Consider the following 17,921-nt stretch of genomic DNA (forward strand, 5'->3'; position numbering starts at 1 on the left):
CGAATGCTGTCATAGAGTACAGTAAGGCTGAATACGATTTTATCATTGGTCAGGTATTGCTTCTCTACCAGGTTTTACCAAATTTGTACAGTGGTACTAAAATTACTATTCTCCCCAAAACCTAAATGGGTACTCTTTACATTAAAGACTTTTTCTTTTTTGTACTTATCATACAGAAACTCAAAATTCGGTTTCTAATCTGCTTCAGTTTCAAACCATAAACAAGCGGGTTTAGAATTGGAGGAATAACTAAAAATTGTACTGCCATGAAATTCTGAAAGTTTTGTGATGTGTCTGCAGAACCATATCTACTGTACAGAACATCAAACAACAGAGCAACTGCTACATTAATTAAGGACAGTAAATGTGGCATGCAGGTCTGCATAAACTTTCCCCTGTCCTCAATAGAATTCAAACATGACCTGGTAAGATATGCATATGAACAAACAATTAATATTATATGTGCAACATAGAACAGAATACCAATATACCCTATTATATTGTTTGCTGTAATTGAAGAGCAGGAAAGTTTAACAATAGACCAGTTAGTACAGTAGAGCTTCTCTATATGTGATCCACACAACCTGACTCTACTAGTTATTACTATACCAACACTGAATAAACAGAATATAGAAAGCCAGGGATAATAGACTAACACAGTGACCCTCTGTTTAATCATAACAGAGTGATACTCCAGTGGTGTACAGATTGCCACATACCTGTCATAAGCCATCACTGCTAGAATAACAACATCTGCACAGGAAGACGAATAAATGACAAAAGTTTGGATTAAACATCCTGCATAAGAGATAACCTGCAGATGAGACAGTAGATCAAAAAGGAATTTGGGGTAGAATCCTGTTGTGCCAAACAGGCCACTGATGCACAAGTTACACAGGAAGATGTACATGGGCTCATGGAGGTTTTCATCCAGGACTATCGTCAAAATGAGAGCAACATTTACTAGTATAATCGCACAGTAACACAGTAAAGTAAGAGAGAAGAACGTGGCTCTGTGTCCCATCATCTCATCAAACCCAGAAAGAGTAAACCATGTCACTGTTGATGCATTGTCACTAAATGTCATAGTATCTGTGAAGAAGAAAAAAAGGGTTACAAAAGCAGTGTATTTTCGAATTCAATCACTATGCTCCTTAAAGATAGACTGATCATAGTATACCTGTTAGTAGAAGTAAGAAGGTTACACAATATGTAAAATATAAGTCGAGAAAAATACAGTTTAACAGTGCAATGACTACATGAGAAATAAATTCAGCACATACATGTACATTACCTTGTGTTGGGATACACCATCGATGGGATACTTTAGGACTCACCCATGCACCCTACATGTAGCAGTATTTTATGTCCTCTCGCATGATTACCTCATACCATGTGGAAGGACAGGGAATTCAGACCCTTGACACCGTTTGGATTAGAAAGGAGTTAAGGGAGGAGGGGTGTTGCTAAATGTGGTCATACCGTAAACCTTTAGAACTATCTAAGAAGGTCGAAGAAATGTATTCCTAATGCAGAATTTTCATGCTGAATTTTTTATTTTTTTTCACTACTGTTTGTTACTTAGTGTATACATATATAGTATGTATTTGACAATTTGCTTTAAGTTTCAGTATTCATATTAGGGGAATGTGAGATTTGACTTGTTTTGTAAATATGTTACATCTGTTAAAATCTGTTTTGTGAACTCATAGAAAGAGCAGTTGAGATGTGTCAGCATGGAGGCTTGCAGAAGGTAGAGTGTGTGAGTCTGTAGCAGGGTGCAGGTGTACTGACATTTCAACACACATGTCAGATTGTCCTACCAGGGCTTATGGCACATGCACACACCAAGATCAGGGTTACGGTAAGTTTAGTGTTACGGTAGGAAAATCTGACATAGTAGGGTAAATTGACAGAACACCTGGCCTTCTGATAAGCACAAGGCAAGTAATTCATTACAGTTTGGATACGTATATCCACGAGGAACTGTTTATACAGGGCCCTGTTTCTTTACCAAACACCGTTTTCACACAGTTATAAGTCTGTTATGAGTAAAGAATAGAGACAGAGAGAAAGAGAGAGAGAGGGAGAGAGAAAGAGAGATGTTACAAGTCTGAGACTTGTAACATCATTGACATTGCTGGCAACTGCATCAATAAAGTCCTTTCTTCATAACATGTAATCCTCAACTCTTTATTAAAGAAAGACAATGAAAGATTCTAAGTAACATCATTAAAAAACATCACAATCTAACATCACTCACACCCTCAAAAGGTAATGGTGGTATCTGTAAAACAAATAAAAGTATAGAAAATACGAACAATAACTTTCCTTAAAGTTACTGTAAGAACACAGACTTGACCTGCTGTTGAAGGTTTGCATTTAGATGAGATTTACTTAAAATAATGATAAATTCAACATGAGATGAAATGGTTATGAACAGCATAATAATCTTGCGCCATGTAGGCAAGATGAGCAGGGAAATTAGGTCATTTGATACTTGTTTAGATTTGAAAAGTGTGAAGGAGGGATATATCGAATGCTGTCATAGAGTACAGTAAGGCTGAATAAGATTTTATCATTGGTCAGGTATTGCTTCTCTACCAGATTTTATCAACTTTGTACAGTGGTACTAAAATTACTATTCTCCCCAAAACCTAATTGGGTACTCTTTACATTAAAGACTTTTTCTTTTTTGTACTTGTCATACAGAAACTCAAAATTCGGTTTCTAATCTGCTTCAGTTTCAAACCATAAACAAGCGGGTTTAGAATTGGAGGAATAACTAAAAATTGTACTGCCATAAAATTCTGAAAGTTTTGTGATGTGTCTGCAGAACCATATCTACTGTACAGAACATCAAACAACAGAGCAACTGCTACATTAATTAAGGACAGTAAATGTGGCATGCAGGTCTGCATAAACTTTCCTCTATTCTCAATAGACTTCAAACATGACCTTATAATATATGCATATGAACAAACAATTAATATGATATGTGTAACATAGAACAGAATAGCAATATACCCTATTATATTGTTCGCTGTTATTGAAGAGCAGGAAAGTTTAACAATAGACCAGTTTGCACAGTAGAGCTTCTCTATATGTGATCCACATAACCTGAGTCTACTAGTTATTACTAAAGAAACAGTGAATAAACAGAATGTAGAGAGCCAAGGATAAGACACTAACCAAGCGACCCTCTGCCTGGTCATAACAGAGTGATACTCCAGTGGTCTACAGATTGCCACATACCTGTCATATGCCATCACTGCTAGAATTACAAAGTCTCCACAGGCAGATGAATAAATGACAAAAGTTTGGATTAAACATCCTGCATAAGATATGACCTGCAGATGAGACAGTAGATCTAGAAGGAACTTGGGGTAGAATCCTGTTGTGCCAAAAAGTCCACTGATGCACAAGTTACACAGGAAGATGTACATGGGCTCATGGAGGTTTTCATCCAGGATGATGGTCAAAATGAGAGCACCATTTACTAGTATAATCGCACAGTAACACAGTAAAGTAAGAGAGAAGAATGTGGCTCTTTGTCCCATCATCTCATCAAACCCAGAAAGAGTAAACCATGTCACTGTTGATGCATTGTCGCTAAAGGTCATATCTGTGAAGAAAATAAAAGGGTTACAAAAGCCTTTTATTTTCGAATTCAATCACTGTGCTCCTTACACATAGACTGACCATAGTATACCTGCTAGTAGAAGTAAGAAGGTTACACAATATGCAGAACATAAGTAGAGAAAAATACAGTGTAACAGTGCACTGACAACAATGGTACATGAGAAATAAATTCAGCACATACATGTACATTACCTTGTGTTGGGATACACCATCGATGAGATATGTTAAGAATAACCCATGCACCCTACATGTAGCAGTACTTTATGCCCTCTAGCACGATTACCTCATACCATGTGGAAGGACAGGGAATTCAGGCCCTTGACACTGTTTGGATTTGAAAGGAGTGAAAGGAGGAGGGGTGTTGCTAGATGTGGTCATACTGTAAACCTTTAGAACCCTCTTGTGGTTAGTGGTAACTGATTTAAATTTTTTGGTTCTCGCTGTGATATATTGTTTTATTACTGTTGCTTGCTTTTTTTCCACAGGTACACTTGCACTTATAGCTGTTCATGTTGTTTGGTTGTGACTTGTTTAACTACATGCTCTTATGGTTCTTCCCTTTGGCACTTACTTTGGTTGTTCACAATGTGTGCTTCATGTTTTGGCCACTTGCGATGTTTTTTGGCTATCTTGTTGTTATGATCAGTGACCTATGCACTTTGTAAAGCTCTCTCTTGGAAGTCGCTTTGGATAAAAGCGTCTGCTAAATGAATAAATGTAAATGAATAAATGTAAATGAGAAGTTCAAAGAAATGTATACCCTTGTAACCAAAAAGGCATTTTCATGCAAAATACATTATAGCTACATTCATTAAGTATGAAAATTGAGTTCCTCTGCGACAGAACTACCTGACTCTTGAAGACGTATTAGATAATACCCAATTGCTCTGAAAGTACCAAGTCAATGAAAGGAATAGTTAAGACAATGTTCAAGACAAGATCAATGTATTTATTACACATACGTATGTGAGGTGCAGGTGTCTGTTTCACTCAAGTTGAGTATCACAGATGACTGAACAATGAATACAGGAAATCAAGGGATATATGGTATCACAATATGGGAGGATACAAGATGATTAGCATAGCCTTTGCACGCACAGAAAAAAAACTATGTGTGCTAGATAGATTTTGTTTAGGTCTTTAGATAGGGCTCCAAGAAATGGCCTTGTCGCTCCTTCTATTTTCCTATTCAAAGTTGCATGGCATTATACACTTGGGAAATATTGTGACCTCTGACTTACATTAATGACACAGCCCTTTCCTTGTCGCATCTTACAAAGAACTGACTTATGACTATGCAGGCATAAGAAAACAGCATCAAGACAGTTTATCAATGATACAAGAAACATAATTAATAGATAGGCCTATTTCTCTCCTGGACATAACCAAGGGTTATGTGCTCATGAGCTTAGTATTGCAAGGTACAGATCAAACACTGTTTATTATATTCAGAACATTTCAAACAGTGTAAAAGTATTAAAGCAATCATTATCTTCAACTGTTGTGAACTGATCAGTGGTTTAAGGACAGACCTCTTCACTGTGGAGAGGAAGAGGGGGAAGTCCAGATCCATCGATGACCTGACCCTCCTACTATTCCCTACTTTCTCCTCTTAGAAGAATAGAGGGTTCCTTAATAAGAATGAGAGTGCTGTCTCATCTAAGTACAAAGCTTCACTCCTGGGGCCACGCAGGGGTGGAAAGGATGACTGAATAAAACTCTTTGGACATGCAACCACAGAGCATAATCTACTCTGCCCTTCCACTGGTGGGAACATGTTACCTACTGGAGGTTTTGCTTTTGCAGGAATCACACGTGGCATCATGTGTTTTCTTTACCATTCCCACATTCAATTCCATTTTCTCTTTATATACAGTTTTATACTTATTGTCTACATATATGCTTTAGATTACTTGTTTCATATTTCAACATCAACTAGAGAGGCTACAATTTCTGGGGAAATTGTAGGGTGTGCTTGCTTGCGTCGGTTGCACAGGGGTCCGTTTTTTTATGACATTTTTACAACTAATATTTCTGTATATTTTATATAAAAATGCATAGGGCCTACTTAATATTTATAAAGATTACATAGATTTAAAAGCATCTTTTTTTTGCTGCTCATTTACAACTCAAAATACGAGTTAAGTGTAGAACGAAATATGACGTCTTCTCATTTCCCCTGCAAGAGGGAGCCTCATAGCTGAATCAACGTATAAATTTGGCAGACCGGTGTAAAAATTGACCTAATCTCTATGACTTAAACATCCTTTTAAGTTTTCCCTTCTTGTGATATTTTCAGGCATTTAGCCTACTCATATTGCATTAATTCATTAATAAAGAACCCCCTTTGAAGATTATTCTACGACGTTACCGGCAGTAGAAGATGGAATCGCGATTCAAACATTACCATCTGCTAACTGAAAAATGCCCCCAAAAACGTAAATAAGCTTGACATTTATTTAGTGGAAAATCGCTCATTCATAAAAAGCTCACTGGTAGCGATCATTGTCAGTAACAACGCAAAATGCGATATAGCCCTGTGTGGAGAAGCTGCCCCGGTAAATTGTACTACAGTACAGTACTAGACTACTGCTGTGTTGGTCTTGGTAGCGATTGCGTTGGTTGAATTCGATTTAACGTTCCGTTGTACGGTTTAGGCTGAAATTAATTATTTTCATGAACAGATTGACAACGTTTAGGCTGTGGCAATGAAGTTCAGGTTAGTAGTTAGATAGACTTTTGATTTAAGTAAGGGGAGTGCCGAACATGTTCTGTCGCCGTTTGACTTCCTAAACAGCTGTGTAGTATAGATGTTTTTGTAGTGTGTCTCGCGTAAGCTACAGCGTTGCAGTGAGCTACACTGGTTTGAAACCACAGGTAATGGTAATTTCACCAACAAATCGTTTACTAATGTCAGAATAAATCCTACAACGAAAATGTATATGTGAGGAATGTTTATTTTAACGATTGAAAACAGATAACGCTACATCATAGACCACTGTAGTATGTGTTGCCCGGGCAACACAGGCTAATGTCATGATGCTAATACTTCAGTGAAATAGTAGACTACTGTTTCCGAAAGTAGATGTACTTCCTTAATAATATCAGCTTATACTGTACATTACACATCACAATTGTGTGTCATATCACAAAGTAAAATGAGTAAATAGTTATCACCCTGGCCTCTTTGCTTGTGGCGTTTCTGCAGCTGCCTTGCAGTAAAGCTATAGTTAGCCTAGCTATCCCCCAAGTTAACAGATGCGAAACGAATGTTCTGCCAAAGGTAGTAACGCGTGTTTTCGTGACGTTAGTGACGTAGTGACGTTAGTAACGTCAGTGACTGTGGCTAGCAAATTAGCCACCGTTAGCTTCACTTTTCGCCACAAAAACTTAACTTGAGCCTAAACCATGCAACGGAATGTAAATTCCAATAGAAGCAACTCAATCGCTACCAAGACGAAACTTTTGACACCTACGTTGTCTATGTAGGCCAAAGAGTTTTAGGGGGGCAAAAAAAAAAAAAAAAAATAATAATAATATATATGTGAGAGAACAAAGGTTGTGCCCTTGCCGAAGGCAAAGCACATCCAATAATCATAGAGGGGGACTGTGGAATTGTTCTTGTTTTGTCATTGAAATCTGGTAGGATCTGATTAGTGAACTCATAGAAAGAGCAGTTCAGATGTGTCAGCATGGAGGCTTGCAGAAGGTAGAGTGTGTGAGTCTGTAGCAGGGTGCAGGTGTCCTGACATTTGAACCCACCTGTCAGATTGTCCTACCAGGGCTTATGGCACATGCGCACACCAAGGTCAGGGTTACGTTAAGTTTAGTGTTACGGTAGGAAATTCTGACAAGGTAGGATACATCGACAGAACACCTGGCCTTCTGATAAGCACAAGGCAAGTAATTCATTACAGTTTGGATACGTATATCCACGAGGAACTGTTTATACAGGGCCCTGTTTCTTTACCAAACACCGTTTTCACACAGTTATAAGTCTGTTATGAGTAAAGAATAGAGACAGAGAGAAAGAGAGAGAGGGAGAGAGAAAGAGAGATGTTACAAGTCTGAGACTTGTAACATCATTGACATTGCTGGCAACTGCATCAATAAAGTCCTTTCCTCATAACATGTAATCCTCAACTCTTTATTAAAGAAAGACAATGAAAGATTCTAAGTAACATCATTAAAAAACATCACAATCTAACATCGCTCACACCCTCAAAAGGTAATGGTGGTATCTGTAAAACAAATAAAAGTATAGAAAATACGAACAATAACATCCCTAAAAGTTACTGTAAGAACACAGACTTGACCTGCTGTTGAAGGTTTGCATTTAGATGAGATTTACTTAAAATAATGATAAATTCAACATGAGATGAAATGGTTATGAACAGCATAATAATCTTGCGCCATGTAGGCAAGATGAGCAGGGAAATTAGGTCATTTGATACTTGTTTAGATTTGAAAAGTGTGAAGGAGGGATATATCGAATGCTGTCATAGAGTACAGTAAGGCTGAATACGATTTTATCATTGGTCAGGTACTGCTTCTCTACCAGGTTTTACCAAATTTGTACAGTGGTACTAAAATTACTATTCTCCCCAAAACCTAATTGGGTACTCTTTACATTAAAGACTTTTTCTTTTTTGTACTTATCATACAGAAACTCAAAATTCGGTTTCTAATCTGCTTCAGTTTCAAACCATAAACAAGCGGGTTTAGAATTGGAGGAATAACTAAAAATTGTACTGCCATGAAATTCTGAAAGTTTTGTGATGTGTCTGCAGAACCATATCTACTGTACAGAACATCAAACAACAGAGCAACTGCTACATTAATTAAGGACAGTAAATGTGGCATGCAGGTCTGCATAAACTTTCCCCTATTCTCAATAGACTTCAAACATGTCCTGATAAGATATGCATATGAACATATAATTAATTGTATATGTACAACATAGAAAAGTATGTTAATATACCCTAATATACTGTTTGCTGTAATTGAAGAGCAGGAAAGTTTAACAATTGACCAGTTTGCACAGTAGAGCTTCTCTATATGTGATCCACACAACCTGAGTCTACTAGTTATTACTATACCAACACTGAATAAACAGAATATAGAGAGCCATGGATAATATACTAACACAGTGACCCTCTGTTTAGTCATAACAGAGTGATACTCCAGTGGTCTACAGATTGCCACATACCTGTCGTAAGCCATCACTGATAGAATAACAACATCTGCACAGGCTGAACAGTATATTATGAAAGACTGAGTTAGACATCCTGCATGAGAGATAACCTGCAGATCAGACATTAGATCCAGAAGAAACTTGGGGTAAAATCCTGTTGTGCCAAACAGGCCACTGATGCACAAGTTACACAGGAAGATGTACATGGGCTCATGGAGGTTTTCATCCAGGACTATCGTCAAAATGAGAGCAACATTTACTAGTATAATCACACAGTAACACAGTAAAGTAAGGGAGAAGAACGTGGCTCTGTGTCCCATCATCTCATCAAACCCAGAAAGAGTAAACCATGTCACTGTTGATGCATTGTCACTAAATGTCATAGTATCTGTGAAGAAGAAAAAAAGGGTTACAAAAGCAGTGTATTTTCGAATTCAATCACTATGCTCCTTAAAGATAGACTGATCATAGTATACCTGTTAGTAGAAGTAAGAAGGTTACACAATATGTAAAATATAAGTCGAGAAAAATACAGTTTAACAGTGCAATGACTACATGAGAAATAAATTCAGCACATACATGTACATTACCTTGTGTTGGGATACACCATCGATGGGATACTTTAGGACTCACCCATGCACCCTACATGTAGCAGTATTTTATGTCCTCTCGCATGATTACCTCATACCATGTGGAAGGACAGGGAATTCAGACCCTTGACACCGTTTGGATTAGAAAGGACTTAAGGGAGGAGGGGTGTTGCTAAATGTGGTCATACCGTAAACCTTTAGAACTATCTAAGAAGGTCGAAGAAATGTATTCCTAATGCAGCATTTTCATGCTGAATTTTTTTTTTTTTTCCACTACTGTTTGTTACTTAGTGTATACATATATAGTATGTATTTGACAATTTGCTTTAAGTTTCAGTATTCATATTAGGGGAATGTGAGATTTGACTTGTTTTGTAAATCTGTTACATCTGTTAAAATCTGTTTTGTGAACTCATAGAAAGAGCAGTTGAGATGTGTCAGCATGGAGGCTTGCAGAAGGTAGAGTGTGTGAGTCTGTAGCAGGGTGCAGGTGTCCTGACATTTGAACCCACATGTCAGATTGTCCTACCAGGATTTATGGCTCATGCGCACACCAAGGTCAGGGTTACAGTTAGTTTAACGCTTCGGTAGGAAAATCCGACATGGTAGGATAAATCGACAGAACACCTGGCCTTCTGATAAGCACAGGGCCAGTAATTCATTACAGTTTGGATACGTATTTCCACAAGGCACCATTTATACAGGGCCCTGTTTCTTTACCAAACACCATTTTCACACAGTTATAAGTCTGTTATGAGTAAAGAATAGAGACAGAGAGAAAGAGAGAGAGAGGGAGAGAGAAAGAGAGATGTTACAAGTCTGAGACTTGTAACATCATTGACATTGCTGGCAACTGCATCAATAAAGTCCTTTCTCCATAACATGTAATCCTCAACTCTTCATTAAAGAAAGACAATGAAAGATTCTAAGTAACATCCTTAAAAAACATTACAATCATGGTGGTGTCTGTAAAACAAATAAAAGTATAGAAAATACTAACAATCACCTCCCTAAAAGTTACTGTAAGAACACAGTATAGCTGCTTATGCTAAATGGTGCAGTAAGGTTGCACAGCGTGTTACATATCCATGTTCCCAGTGTACACAGACTTGACCTGCTGTTGAATGTTTGCATTTAGATGAGATTTACTTAAAAGAATGATAAATTCAACATGAGATGAAATTGTTATGAACAGCATAATAATCTTGCGCCATGTAGGCAAGATGAGCAGGGAAATTAGGTCCTTTGATACTTGTTTAGATTTGAAAAGTGTGAAGGAGGGATATATCGAATGCTGCCATAGGGTATAGTAAGGCTGAATAAGATTTTATCATTGGTCAGGTATTGCTTCTCTACCAGGTTTTATCAACTTTGTACAGTGGTACTAAAATTACTATTCTCCCCAAAACCTAATTGCGTACTCTTTACATTAAAGACTTTTTCTTTTTTGTATTTATCATACAGAAACTCAAAATTCGGTTTCTAATCTGCTTCAGTTTCAGACCATAAACAAGCGGGTTTAGAATTGGAGCAATAACTAAAAATTGTACTGCCATGAAATTCTGAAAGTTTTGTGATGTGTCTGCAGAACCATATCTACTGTACAGAACACCAAACAACAGAGCAACTGCTACATTCATCAAGGAGAGTAAATGTGGCATGCAGGTCTGCATAAACTTTCCCCTGTCCTCAATAGACGTCAAACATGTCCTGATAAGATATGCATATGAACATATAATTAATTGTATATGTATAACATAGAAAAATATGTTAATATACCCTAATATATTGTTTGCTGTAATTGAAGAGCAAGATAGTTTAATCGCACAGTAACACAGTAAAGTAAGAGAGAAGAACGTGGCTCTGTGTTCCATCATCTCATCAAAGCCAGAAAGAGTAAACCATGTCACTGTTGATGCATTGTCACTAAAGGTCATTTGATTTCTGTGAAGAAAGTTCTGTTCTCTTTTTCTGTGTGTTGCTAATCTGAAGAGTTGTGTGGAGCACTTGAGAAGACTGAATAGGATGTACTGGAGCAGCAACAAGTCAGGTTAATCTGCTATATTGTTGACTGCAGCATCAGTGATGCCCATGAGAAGGGATCCTACATCATGATGATGAGGATGATGGCAGTACGTGAACAGAACTCCTGTATGTTACCAAGTTGTTCTTCTAGAGATTGGGAGTAGTCAGGTATATCATCAGGACTACAACTCCTGTGGATTTATTTCCCACTTTTCTGCTTCCAGCGGCGGAATTAGTGGGAATTATAGTCAAAGCCACCCTCGGCTTTGTCCTAGCAGCGAAGCGCCGTAGGAGAGGCAAACGAGCCGGTGCTCCGGTGCGACTCCGTCGGCGTGGGGCACGCACAGCGTTACCGGGGATATTTCTCTCCAACGTGCGTTCACTGAGCAACAAACTGGATGAACTTCAGCTACTGGTGTGGAAAAACAGAGACTTTCATTCATCTTCCGTTTTGTGCTTTACGGAGACATGGCTGAGTGAACTGATCCCAGACTCTGCGCTACAGCTAGCAGGTTTCAAACTGCTGAGAGCGGATCGTGACCCTGTGCTCTCTGGCAAAACGAAAGGTGGTGGTATTTGTTTTTACATTAACAGTGGCTGGTGTGAAGATGTGACAGTGATTCTGCAGCACTGTTCTCCTGATCTGGAATCATTTTTTATTAACTGTAGATCTTTTTACTCGCCACGAGAGTTTGCATCATTCATTCTGGTTGGCGTCTACATGCCTCCGCAGGCTAGCGTCAACGAGGCTCAACGTGTGCTCGCCAGCCAGATACTGAGTGTGGAGCATGAAAATCCGGATTCCTTGGTTATTGTGCTAGGCGACATTAACAAAGGCAATCTCACTCAAGAACTCCCAAAATATAGACAATTCACCAAATGCCCTACCAGAGAAGGAAACACCTTGGATCACTGCTACTCTACAATCAGCAAAGCATACCATGCGGTCCCCCGAGCAGTACTGGGTCACTCTGACCACGCCATGGTCCACCTGATTCCTGCATACAGGCAGAAGCTAAAGCGCTGTAAGCCTGCTGTGAGGACATCAAAACAGTGGACCAGTGAAGCTATGGAGGATCTGCGGGCGTGCTTGGACTGCACTGACTGGGATATGTTCACGACTGCTACCAATAGTCTGGATGAGCTCACAGAGGCTGTGACATCATACATCAGCTTCTGTGAGGACTGCTGTATACCAACACGCACCAGGGTAAGCTACAACAACGACAAACCCTGGTTTACAGCTAAACTCAGAAGGTTGAGGTCAGAGAAAGAGGCCGCGTTTAGGAGTGGGGACAAAGACAGTTTCAAGGAGTCGAAGAATAGGTTTAGCAAGGCGGTGAGGGAGGCTAAACGACTGTACTCAGAGAGGCTAAAACACCAATTCTCTGCAAACGACTCTGCTTCTGTCTGGAGAGGGCTCAGGCAAATTACCAACTACAAGCCCAGAGCCCCCCACTCCACTAACGACTCCCGCCTGGCCAACGACCTGAATGAGTTCTACTGCAGATTTGAAAGACAATTGGACAGTCTTGAACTACCCCTTCCCACCCAGGAGGCCTCCCACCTCCCCCCTCTACAGTGACGACTCTCTCCATTCAGGAGGGTGAAGTTAACAGACTTTTCAAGAGGCAGAATCCCCGCAAAGCAGCTGGGCCGGACTCTGTCTCTCCAGCCACCCTCAAGCACTGCGCTGACCAGCTGTCTCCGGTGTTTACCTACATCTTTAACACCTCCCTTGAGACATGCCATGTGCCAGCCTGTCTCAAGTCCTCCACCATCATCCCTGTGCCCAAAATGCCAAGGCCAACAGGACATAATGACTACAGACCCGTTGCCCTGACCTCTGTGGTAATGAAGTCTTTCGAGCGCCTGGTGCTGGCACACCTTAAATCCATCACTGACCCTCTACTGGACCCCTGCAGTTTGCCTACAGATCCAACAGGACGATGCAGTTAACATGGCCCTCCACTTCACCCTACAGCACCTGGACTCCCCAGCATCCTATGCCAGGATCCTGTTTGTGGACTTCAGCTCTGCCTTCAATACCATCATCCCCGCCCTGCTTCAGGACAAGCTCTCCCAGCTGAACGTGCCTGATTCCACCTGCAGGTGGATCACAGACTTCCTGTCTGACAGGAAGCAGTGCGTTAAGCTGGGAACACAAGTCTCTGACTCCCGGTCCATCAGCACCGGATCACCTCAGGGCTGCGTCCTTTCTCCTCTGCTCTTCTCCCTGTACACCAACAGTTGCACCTCCAGTCATCCGTCCGTCAAACTCCTGAAGTTTGCGGACGACACCACCCTTATTGGGCTCATCTCTGGTGGAGACGAGTCTGATTATAGGTGGGAAGCGGCCAGCCTGGTGACCTGGTGCAGCCAGAACAACTTAGAGCTCAATGCTCTTAAGACAGTGGAGATGGTTGTGGACTTTAGGAGGAACACAGCCCCACTCACCCCCATCACCCTGTGTGACTCCCCAGTCGACACTGTGGAGTCCTTCCGCTTCCTGGGCACTATCCTCTCCCAGGACCTCAAGTGGGAACTGAACATCAGCTCCCTCATCAAGAAAGCACAACAGAGGATGTACTTCCTTCGGCAGCTGAAGAAGTTCAACCTGCCAAAGACAATGATGGTGCACTTCTACTCAGCCATCATTGAGTCCATCCTCACCTCCTCCATCACCGTCTGGTACGCTGCTGCCACTGCCAAAGACAAGAGCAGACTGCAGCGTATCATCCGTACTGCTGAGAAGGTGATTGGCTGCAATCTGCCTACCATCGAGGACCTGCACACCTCGAGGACCCTGAGGCGAGCGAGGAAGATTGTGGCCGACTCCTCCCACCCTGGACACTCCCTGTTTCAGTCACTCCCCTCCGGCAGAAGGCTGCGGTCTATCAGGACCAATACCTCACGCCACAAAAACAGTTTCTTCCCTTCCGCTGTTGGCCTCTTCAACAAGGCCAAGGGACCACACTGACTCAAATGACTTCTTGCTTAAAACACTCTGCCTTTTGCACTGCATTACAACATGGTATCTTGTACATTTGTATTTTTTGTAATATTTGTATTTTTGTATTTTTATATTGTAATTTACGGCAACTTATATTTCATTGTATATTTAATTCTATTCTAATCCCACTTAGTACTGATAGTTTATGTACCCTTAGTATAGTTAGTCCACATATTTAAATTTTAGGTATATGTTTATTGTATGCACCTTCCTGCCAAAGCAAATTCCTTGTCTGTGCAAACTTTCATGGCGAATAAATCCCTTTCTGATTCTGATTCTGATTCTGATGAAAACAGCAGGTGGTGCTGTTCACCCTACACAGACCCCGCTCACTAGCATAATCATGTCCAATTCCAGATGTTTCAGTATAATCATCTCGCTATTCCACATAGGGATTGTTTAATACTATTACTGTCATTATCATGATTACAATATATACACACTACATTACCACATGACTTCTTATGTTTTTTTATGTTCTTTTTCCATTTTATTGTCTTTCATCCTGTTTGATTGCGTAATTTATACATGTTTTGGTTTGATTGCTTCACATTTCTATAATCATAGGGGGACTACAGGATTTGGCTTATTATGCATATTAAATCTGTTATTATCTATTTAGTGAGATCAGAGAAAGAGCAGCACCTAAAGATGGGTCGGTTTAAAATATGCTATTTCAATAGACAGTCTATGGCTAAACTCCTTAAACCAAAAACCATATTGTGACTATTCTGTATGTTACATCATTTACACTTAGTCATTTAGCAGACGCTTTTATCCAAAGCGACTTACAAGAGAGAGCTTTACCAAAAGTGCAAAGGTCAATGATCATAAACAACGCCCTAGCCCCAAAAACATTGCGGGTAGCCAAAACATGAAGCATACATTGTGAAAAAGTATAGCCCATCATTGGCTTAAGTCATAAAACGAACTTTGATTGCACAGGAACTGCTTTGTTATTGATTACAGTACTTTGCAAAAGTCTAAGCCACCCAATATTTTGGGTATTTGTTCTGTAGTATAAAAGTGCAATGTTGCGATTCTTTTTCTTCAGTCTTTTCATTAGATTATGTTTTCAAGCAATTTTGATTTACTTAATTATTATTATTTTTTTGCTTAAGGCATTTGCACAGTACTGTAGATTCAGCTAAACTGCGTGATTTCGTTATTCAAGGTACTGTAGTGTTGATGTATTTTATTACGTGAGATTTTGGTTGAATGAAGGCTAAAATGTAAGGAATAATGATTAAACATTAACAGCAACAATATGTTTAATTTACATCATGTGGCCTTGTTACATTAGTTGATTATCTTTTGAAAGAAACATCATTCTTACATTTGAGACAGTGTATGCTTTGAAATGTTCCATTGGAACAAACATACCGGTAGATTTCACCATTTATCAGAAATGCAGGCATTTGAGTTCTTTTTTTCTTTCACTTGTTATACAGAAACTCAAAATTCTGTTTCTAATCTGTTTCAGTTTAAAACCATAAAAAGTCCATGTTCATGCACAAGCTACACATGAGTATATACATGGGCTTCTTTAGTTTTTTTTTAATCAAATACTAAAATAAGAGCAAATTTAATTGTATAACACACAGTAACAGTAATGTAAGAGATGAGTGTTACTCTGTTTTCCATTATCTCATAAAACCCAGAAATAGTAAACAATTTAACTACTGATGCATTATTCATCATGTCAATGAAGCAAAAACATTTCATTCTAAATTCTACCACTGTGCTCCTTCCACGTAGCAGTTGGACACAGAGAGATACTGTCAGCAGATACTGTTCTTCAGGTTGGAAGGAACTTTAGATTAGATTCTTACAGTTCACACAACATGTCATCGTTATTTATTGTCCAAAGGTAACGTTATGATCATATTCCTTGTGGATGAACATATGGGTCAGGTCCTTTGATACTGATGTGGATATGAGGGGGGTGGAGGGTTACTGAACGAGGTCATAGAGTAAACCTGTTGTATCCAGATACTGTACAAATCAGAGATCTAGAGAATTCGTTTTATTTATTACTTTCATTGTCCTGGATGAAAGCCATAAACAAATGGTGTACAATCAAAGCATTACATGAAAAATAAGAATATAAATCTTTGAAAGTGTTTTGAAAAAAGTATTGAAATAAGAGTTAGAACTTAGTCTGCCAAACCCTGCTCTGCTGCTAAGTAACTCTTCCTCCTTACCAACCAAGTATCACATTGAAAAAGACAAAAGAAAACATGTACATTCATACTGCCTTCCATGTGCAGGAAGGCTCTGTTTTTGCCTTGAAATTGGTAATTATCGTAACATGCAGGCAACTATTCTAGGTGTCTGTAACAATCTCAATATCATGCCTCGAATTTGTGGCAGGTTTAAACCATAAACAAGTGGATTTAGTATCGGTGGAATTATTAAAAACTCAAGTGACAGAATCACAGTCACAACTGGATTCAGTTCATCATGTTTATATCGACTTAGAGATACTTCACAAAACAAAGCTATGGAATAGATAACAAATGTAACAATATGAGGTAAACAGGTTTTTAAGGCTTTCCCACGGTATTCAGTGGAGCTTTTCTGACAAACAACTATAATTCTAAAGTAAGTATACGAAACAAAGCCCAGTGGTAAAAATACTGTTGTAATAGTAACAAGCAGTCCTGCAGCATTGTTTTGTGTGGTGTCCACACATGAAAGCTGGACTACAGGCCAGTTGACACAAAAAACCCTTGCTATTTCATTACCACATAACGGCAACCTAACAGATAGGTACAGTAAAGATCCAATGGAACAAATTGGATAGGCCCAGCCAAGACCCACTAAGAGAACAACTGTCTTTGAATTCATGATGCTGTTGTAATGTAACGGTTTACATATTGCAACATATCTGTCATAAGCCATGATGCCCAGAATGATGAGTTCATAGGATGCATACGTATAAACGACATAAATCTGTGTAAAACAAGCAGGACGGGAGATTAGATGCATGTCAGAGAGGAGATCCACCATGAGTCTAGGAAATAAACCAGTAGAGCCATAAAGAGAATTGATGGATAGACATGAAATAAAAACATACATGGGTTCGTGCAGTGTTCTCTCCAACAATACGATTACTATGATCATGATGTTTAGAGACAACATTAAAGCATACAGAAGGAAACATATAATAAAATAAAGATATCTGTACAATCCTAGGTCCTTAAAGAGGGTGAGGGTGAAATAGAATGGAGAAGTGTCATTTTCCATGTGACCTATTGGTGGTGTTGGAGCTACAGTAACTGAAAACAAAACAAAGATCAGTACAGTAGCAGTCACACAGTGGTGAATTTGCAGCAATTATTGTAAAATATATGAAGTACGAATGAAGTATATCCAGGTTTATGTGTAAATCTTTAGATGAAGAACATGTTAATGGGATCATTTAAATAATCATGAAAATAGTTAAACTGACAAG

At 39.2% G+C, this 17,921-nt stretch overlaps 4 protein-coding genes across 4 annotated transcripts; all 4 read right to left on the reverse strand.

The window, feature by feature from the left end:
• Nucleotides 1–136: 136 nt before the first annotated feature.
• On the reverse strand, nucleotides 137–1,087 carry LOC136964935 (olfactory receptor 1D2-like). Its single transcript, XM_067258916.1, has one exon. The coding sequence runs from the start codon at nucleotides 1,085–1,087 to the stop codon at nucleotides 137–139; it is 951 nt and encodes a 316-aa protein (XP_067115017.1).
• Nucleotides 1,088–2,672: 1,585 nt separating this feature from the next.
• Nucleotides 2,673–3,623, reverse strand: LOC136963539 (olfactory receptor 2K2-like). The gene has a single exon (XM_067257691.1). The coding sequence runs from the start codon at nucleotides 3,621–3,623 to the stop codon at nucleotides 2,673–2,675; it is 951 nt and encodes a 316-aa protein (XP_067113792.1).
• A 4,645-nt stretch (nucleotides 3,624–8,268) lies between these two features.
• Nucleotides 8,269–9,219, reverse strand: LOC136964103 (olfactory receptor 1D2-like). Its single transcript, XM_067258042.1, has one exon. The coding sequence runs from the start codon at nucleotides 9,217–9,219 to the stop codon at nucleotides 8,269–8,271; it is 951 nt and encodes a 316-aa protein (XP_067114143.1).
• A 7,546-nt stretch (nucleotides 9,220–16,765) lies between these two features.
• On the reverse strand, nucleotides 16,766–17,713 carry LOC136959897 (olfactory receptor 10J4-like). Its single transcript, XM_067254123.1, has one exon. The coding sequence runs from the start codon at nucleotides 17,711–17,713 to the stop codon at nucleotides 16,766–16,768; it is 948 nt and encodes a 315-aa protein (XP_067110224.1).
• Nucleotides 17,714–17,921: the final 208 nt, after the last annotated feature.

The sequence above is a fragment of the Osmerus mordax genome, chromosome 2 (genome assembly GCF_038355195.1).
Source record: "Osmerus mordax isolate fOsmMor3 chromosome 2, fOsmMor3.pri, whole genome shotgun sequence".
NCBI classification, from domain to species: Eukaryota; Metazoa; Chordata; class Actinopteri; order Osmeriformes; family Osmeridae; genus Osmerus; species Osmerus mordax.

Excerpts from the sequence above, each read along its gene's own strand:
- LOC136964103 (XM_067258042.1), bottom strand. The coding sequence starts at position 9,219 with ATGACATTTAGTGACAATGCATCAACAGTGACATGGTTTACTCTTTCT.
- LOC136959897 (XM_067254123.1), bottom strand. The coding sequence starts at position 17,713 with ATGGAAAATGACACTTCTCCATTCTATTTCACCCTCACCCTCTTTAAG.
- LOC136964935 (XM_067258916.1), bottom strand. The coding sequence starts at position 1,087 with ATGACATTTAGTGACAATGCATCAACAGTGACATGGTTTACTCTTTCT.
- LOC136963539 (XM_067257691.1), bottom strand. The coding sequence starts at position 3,623 with ATGACCTTTAGCGACAATGCATCAACAGTGACATGGTTTACTCTTTCT.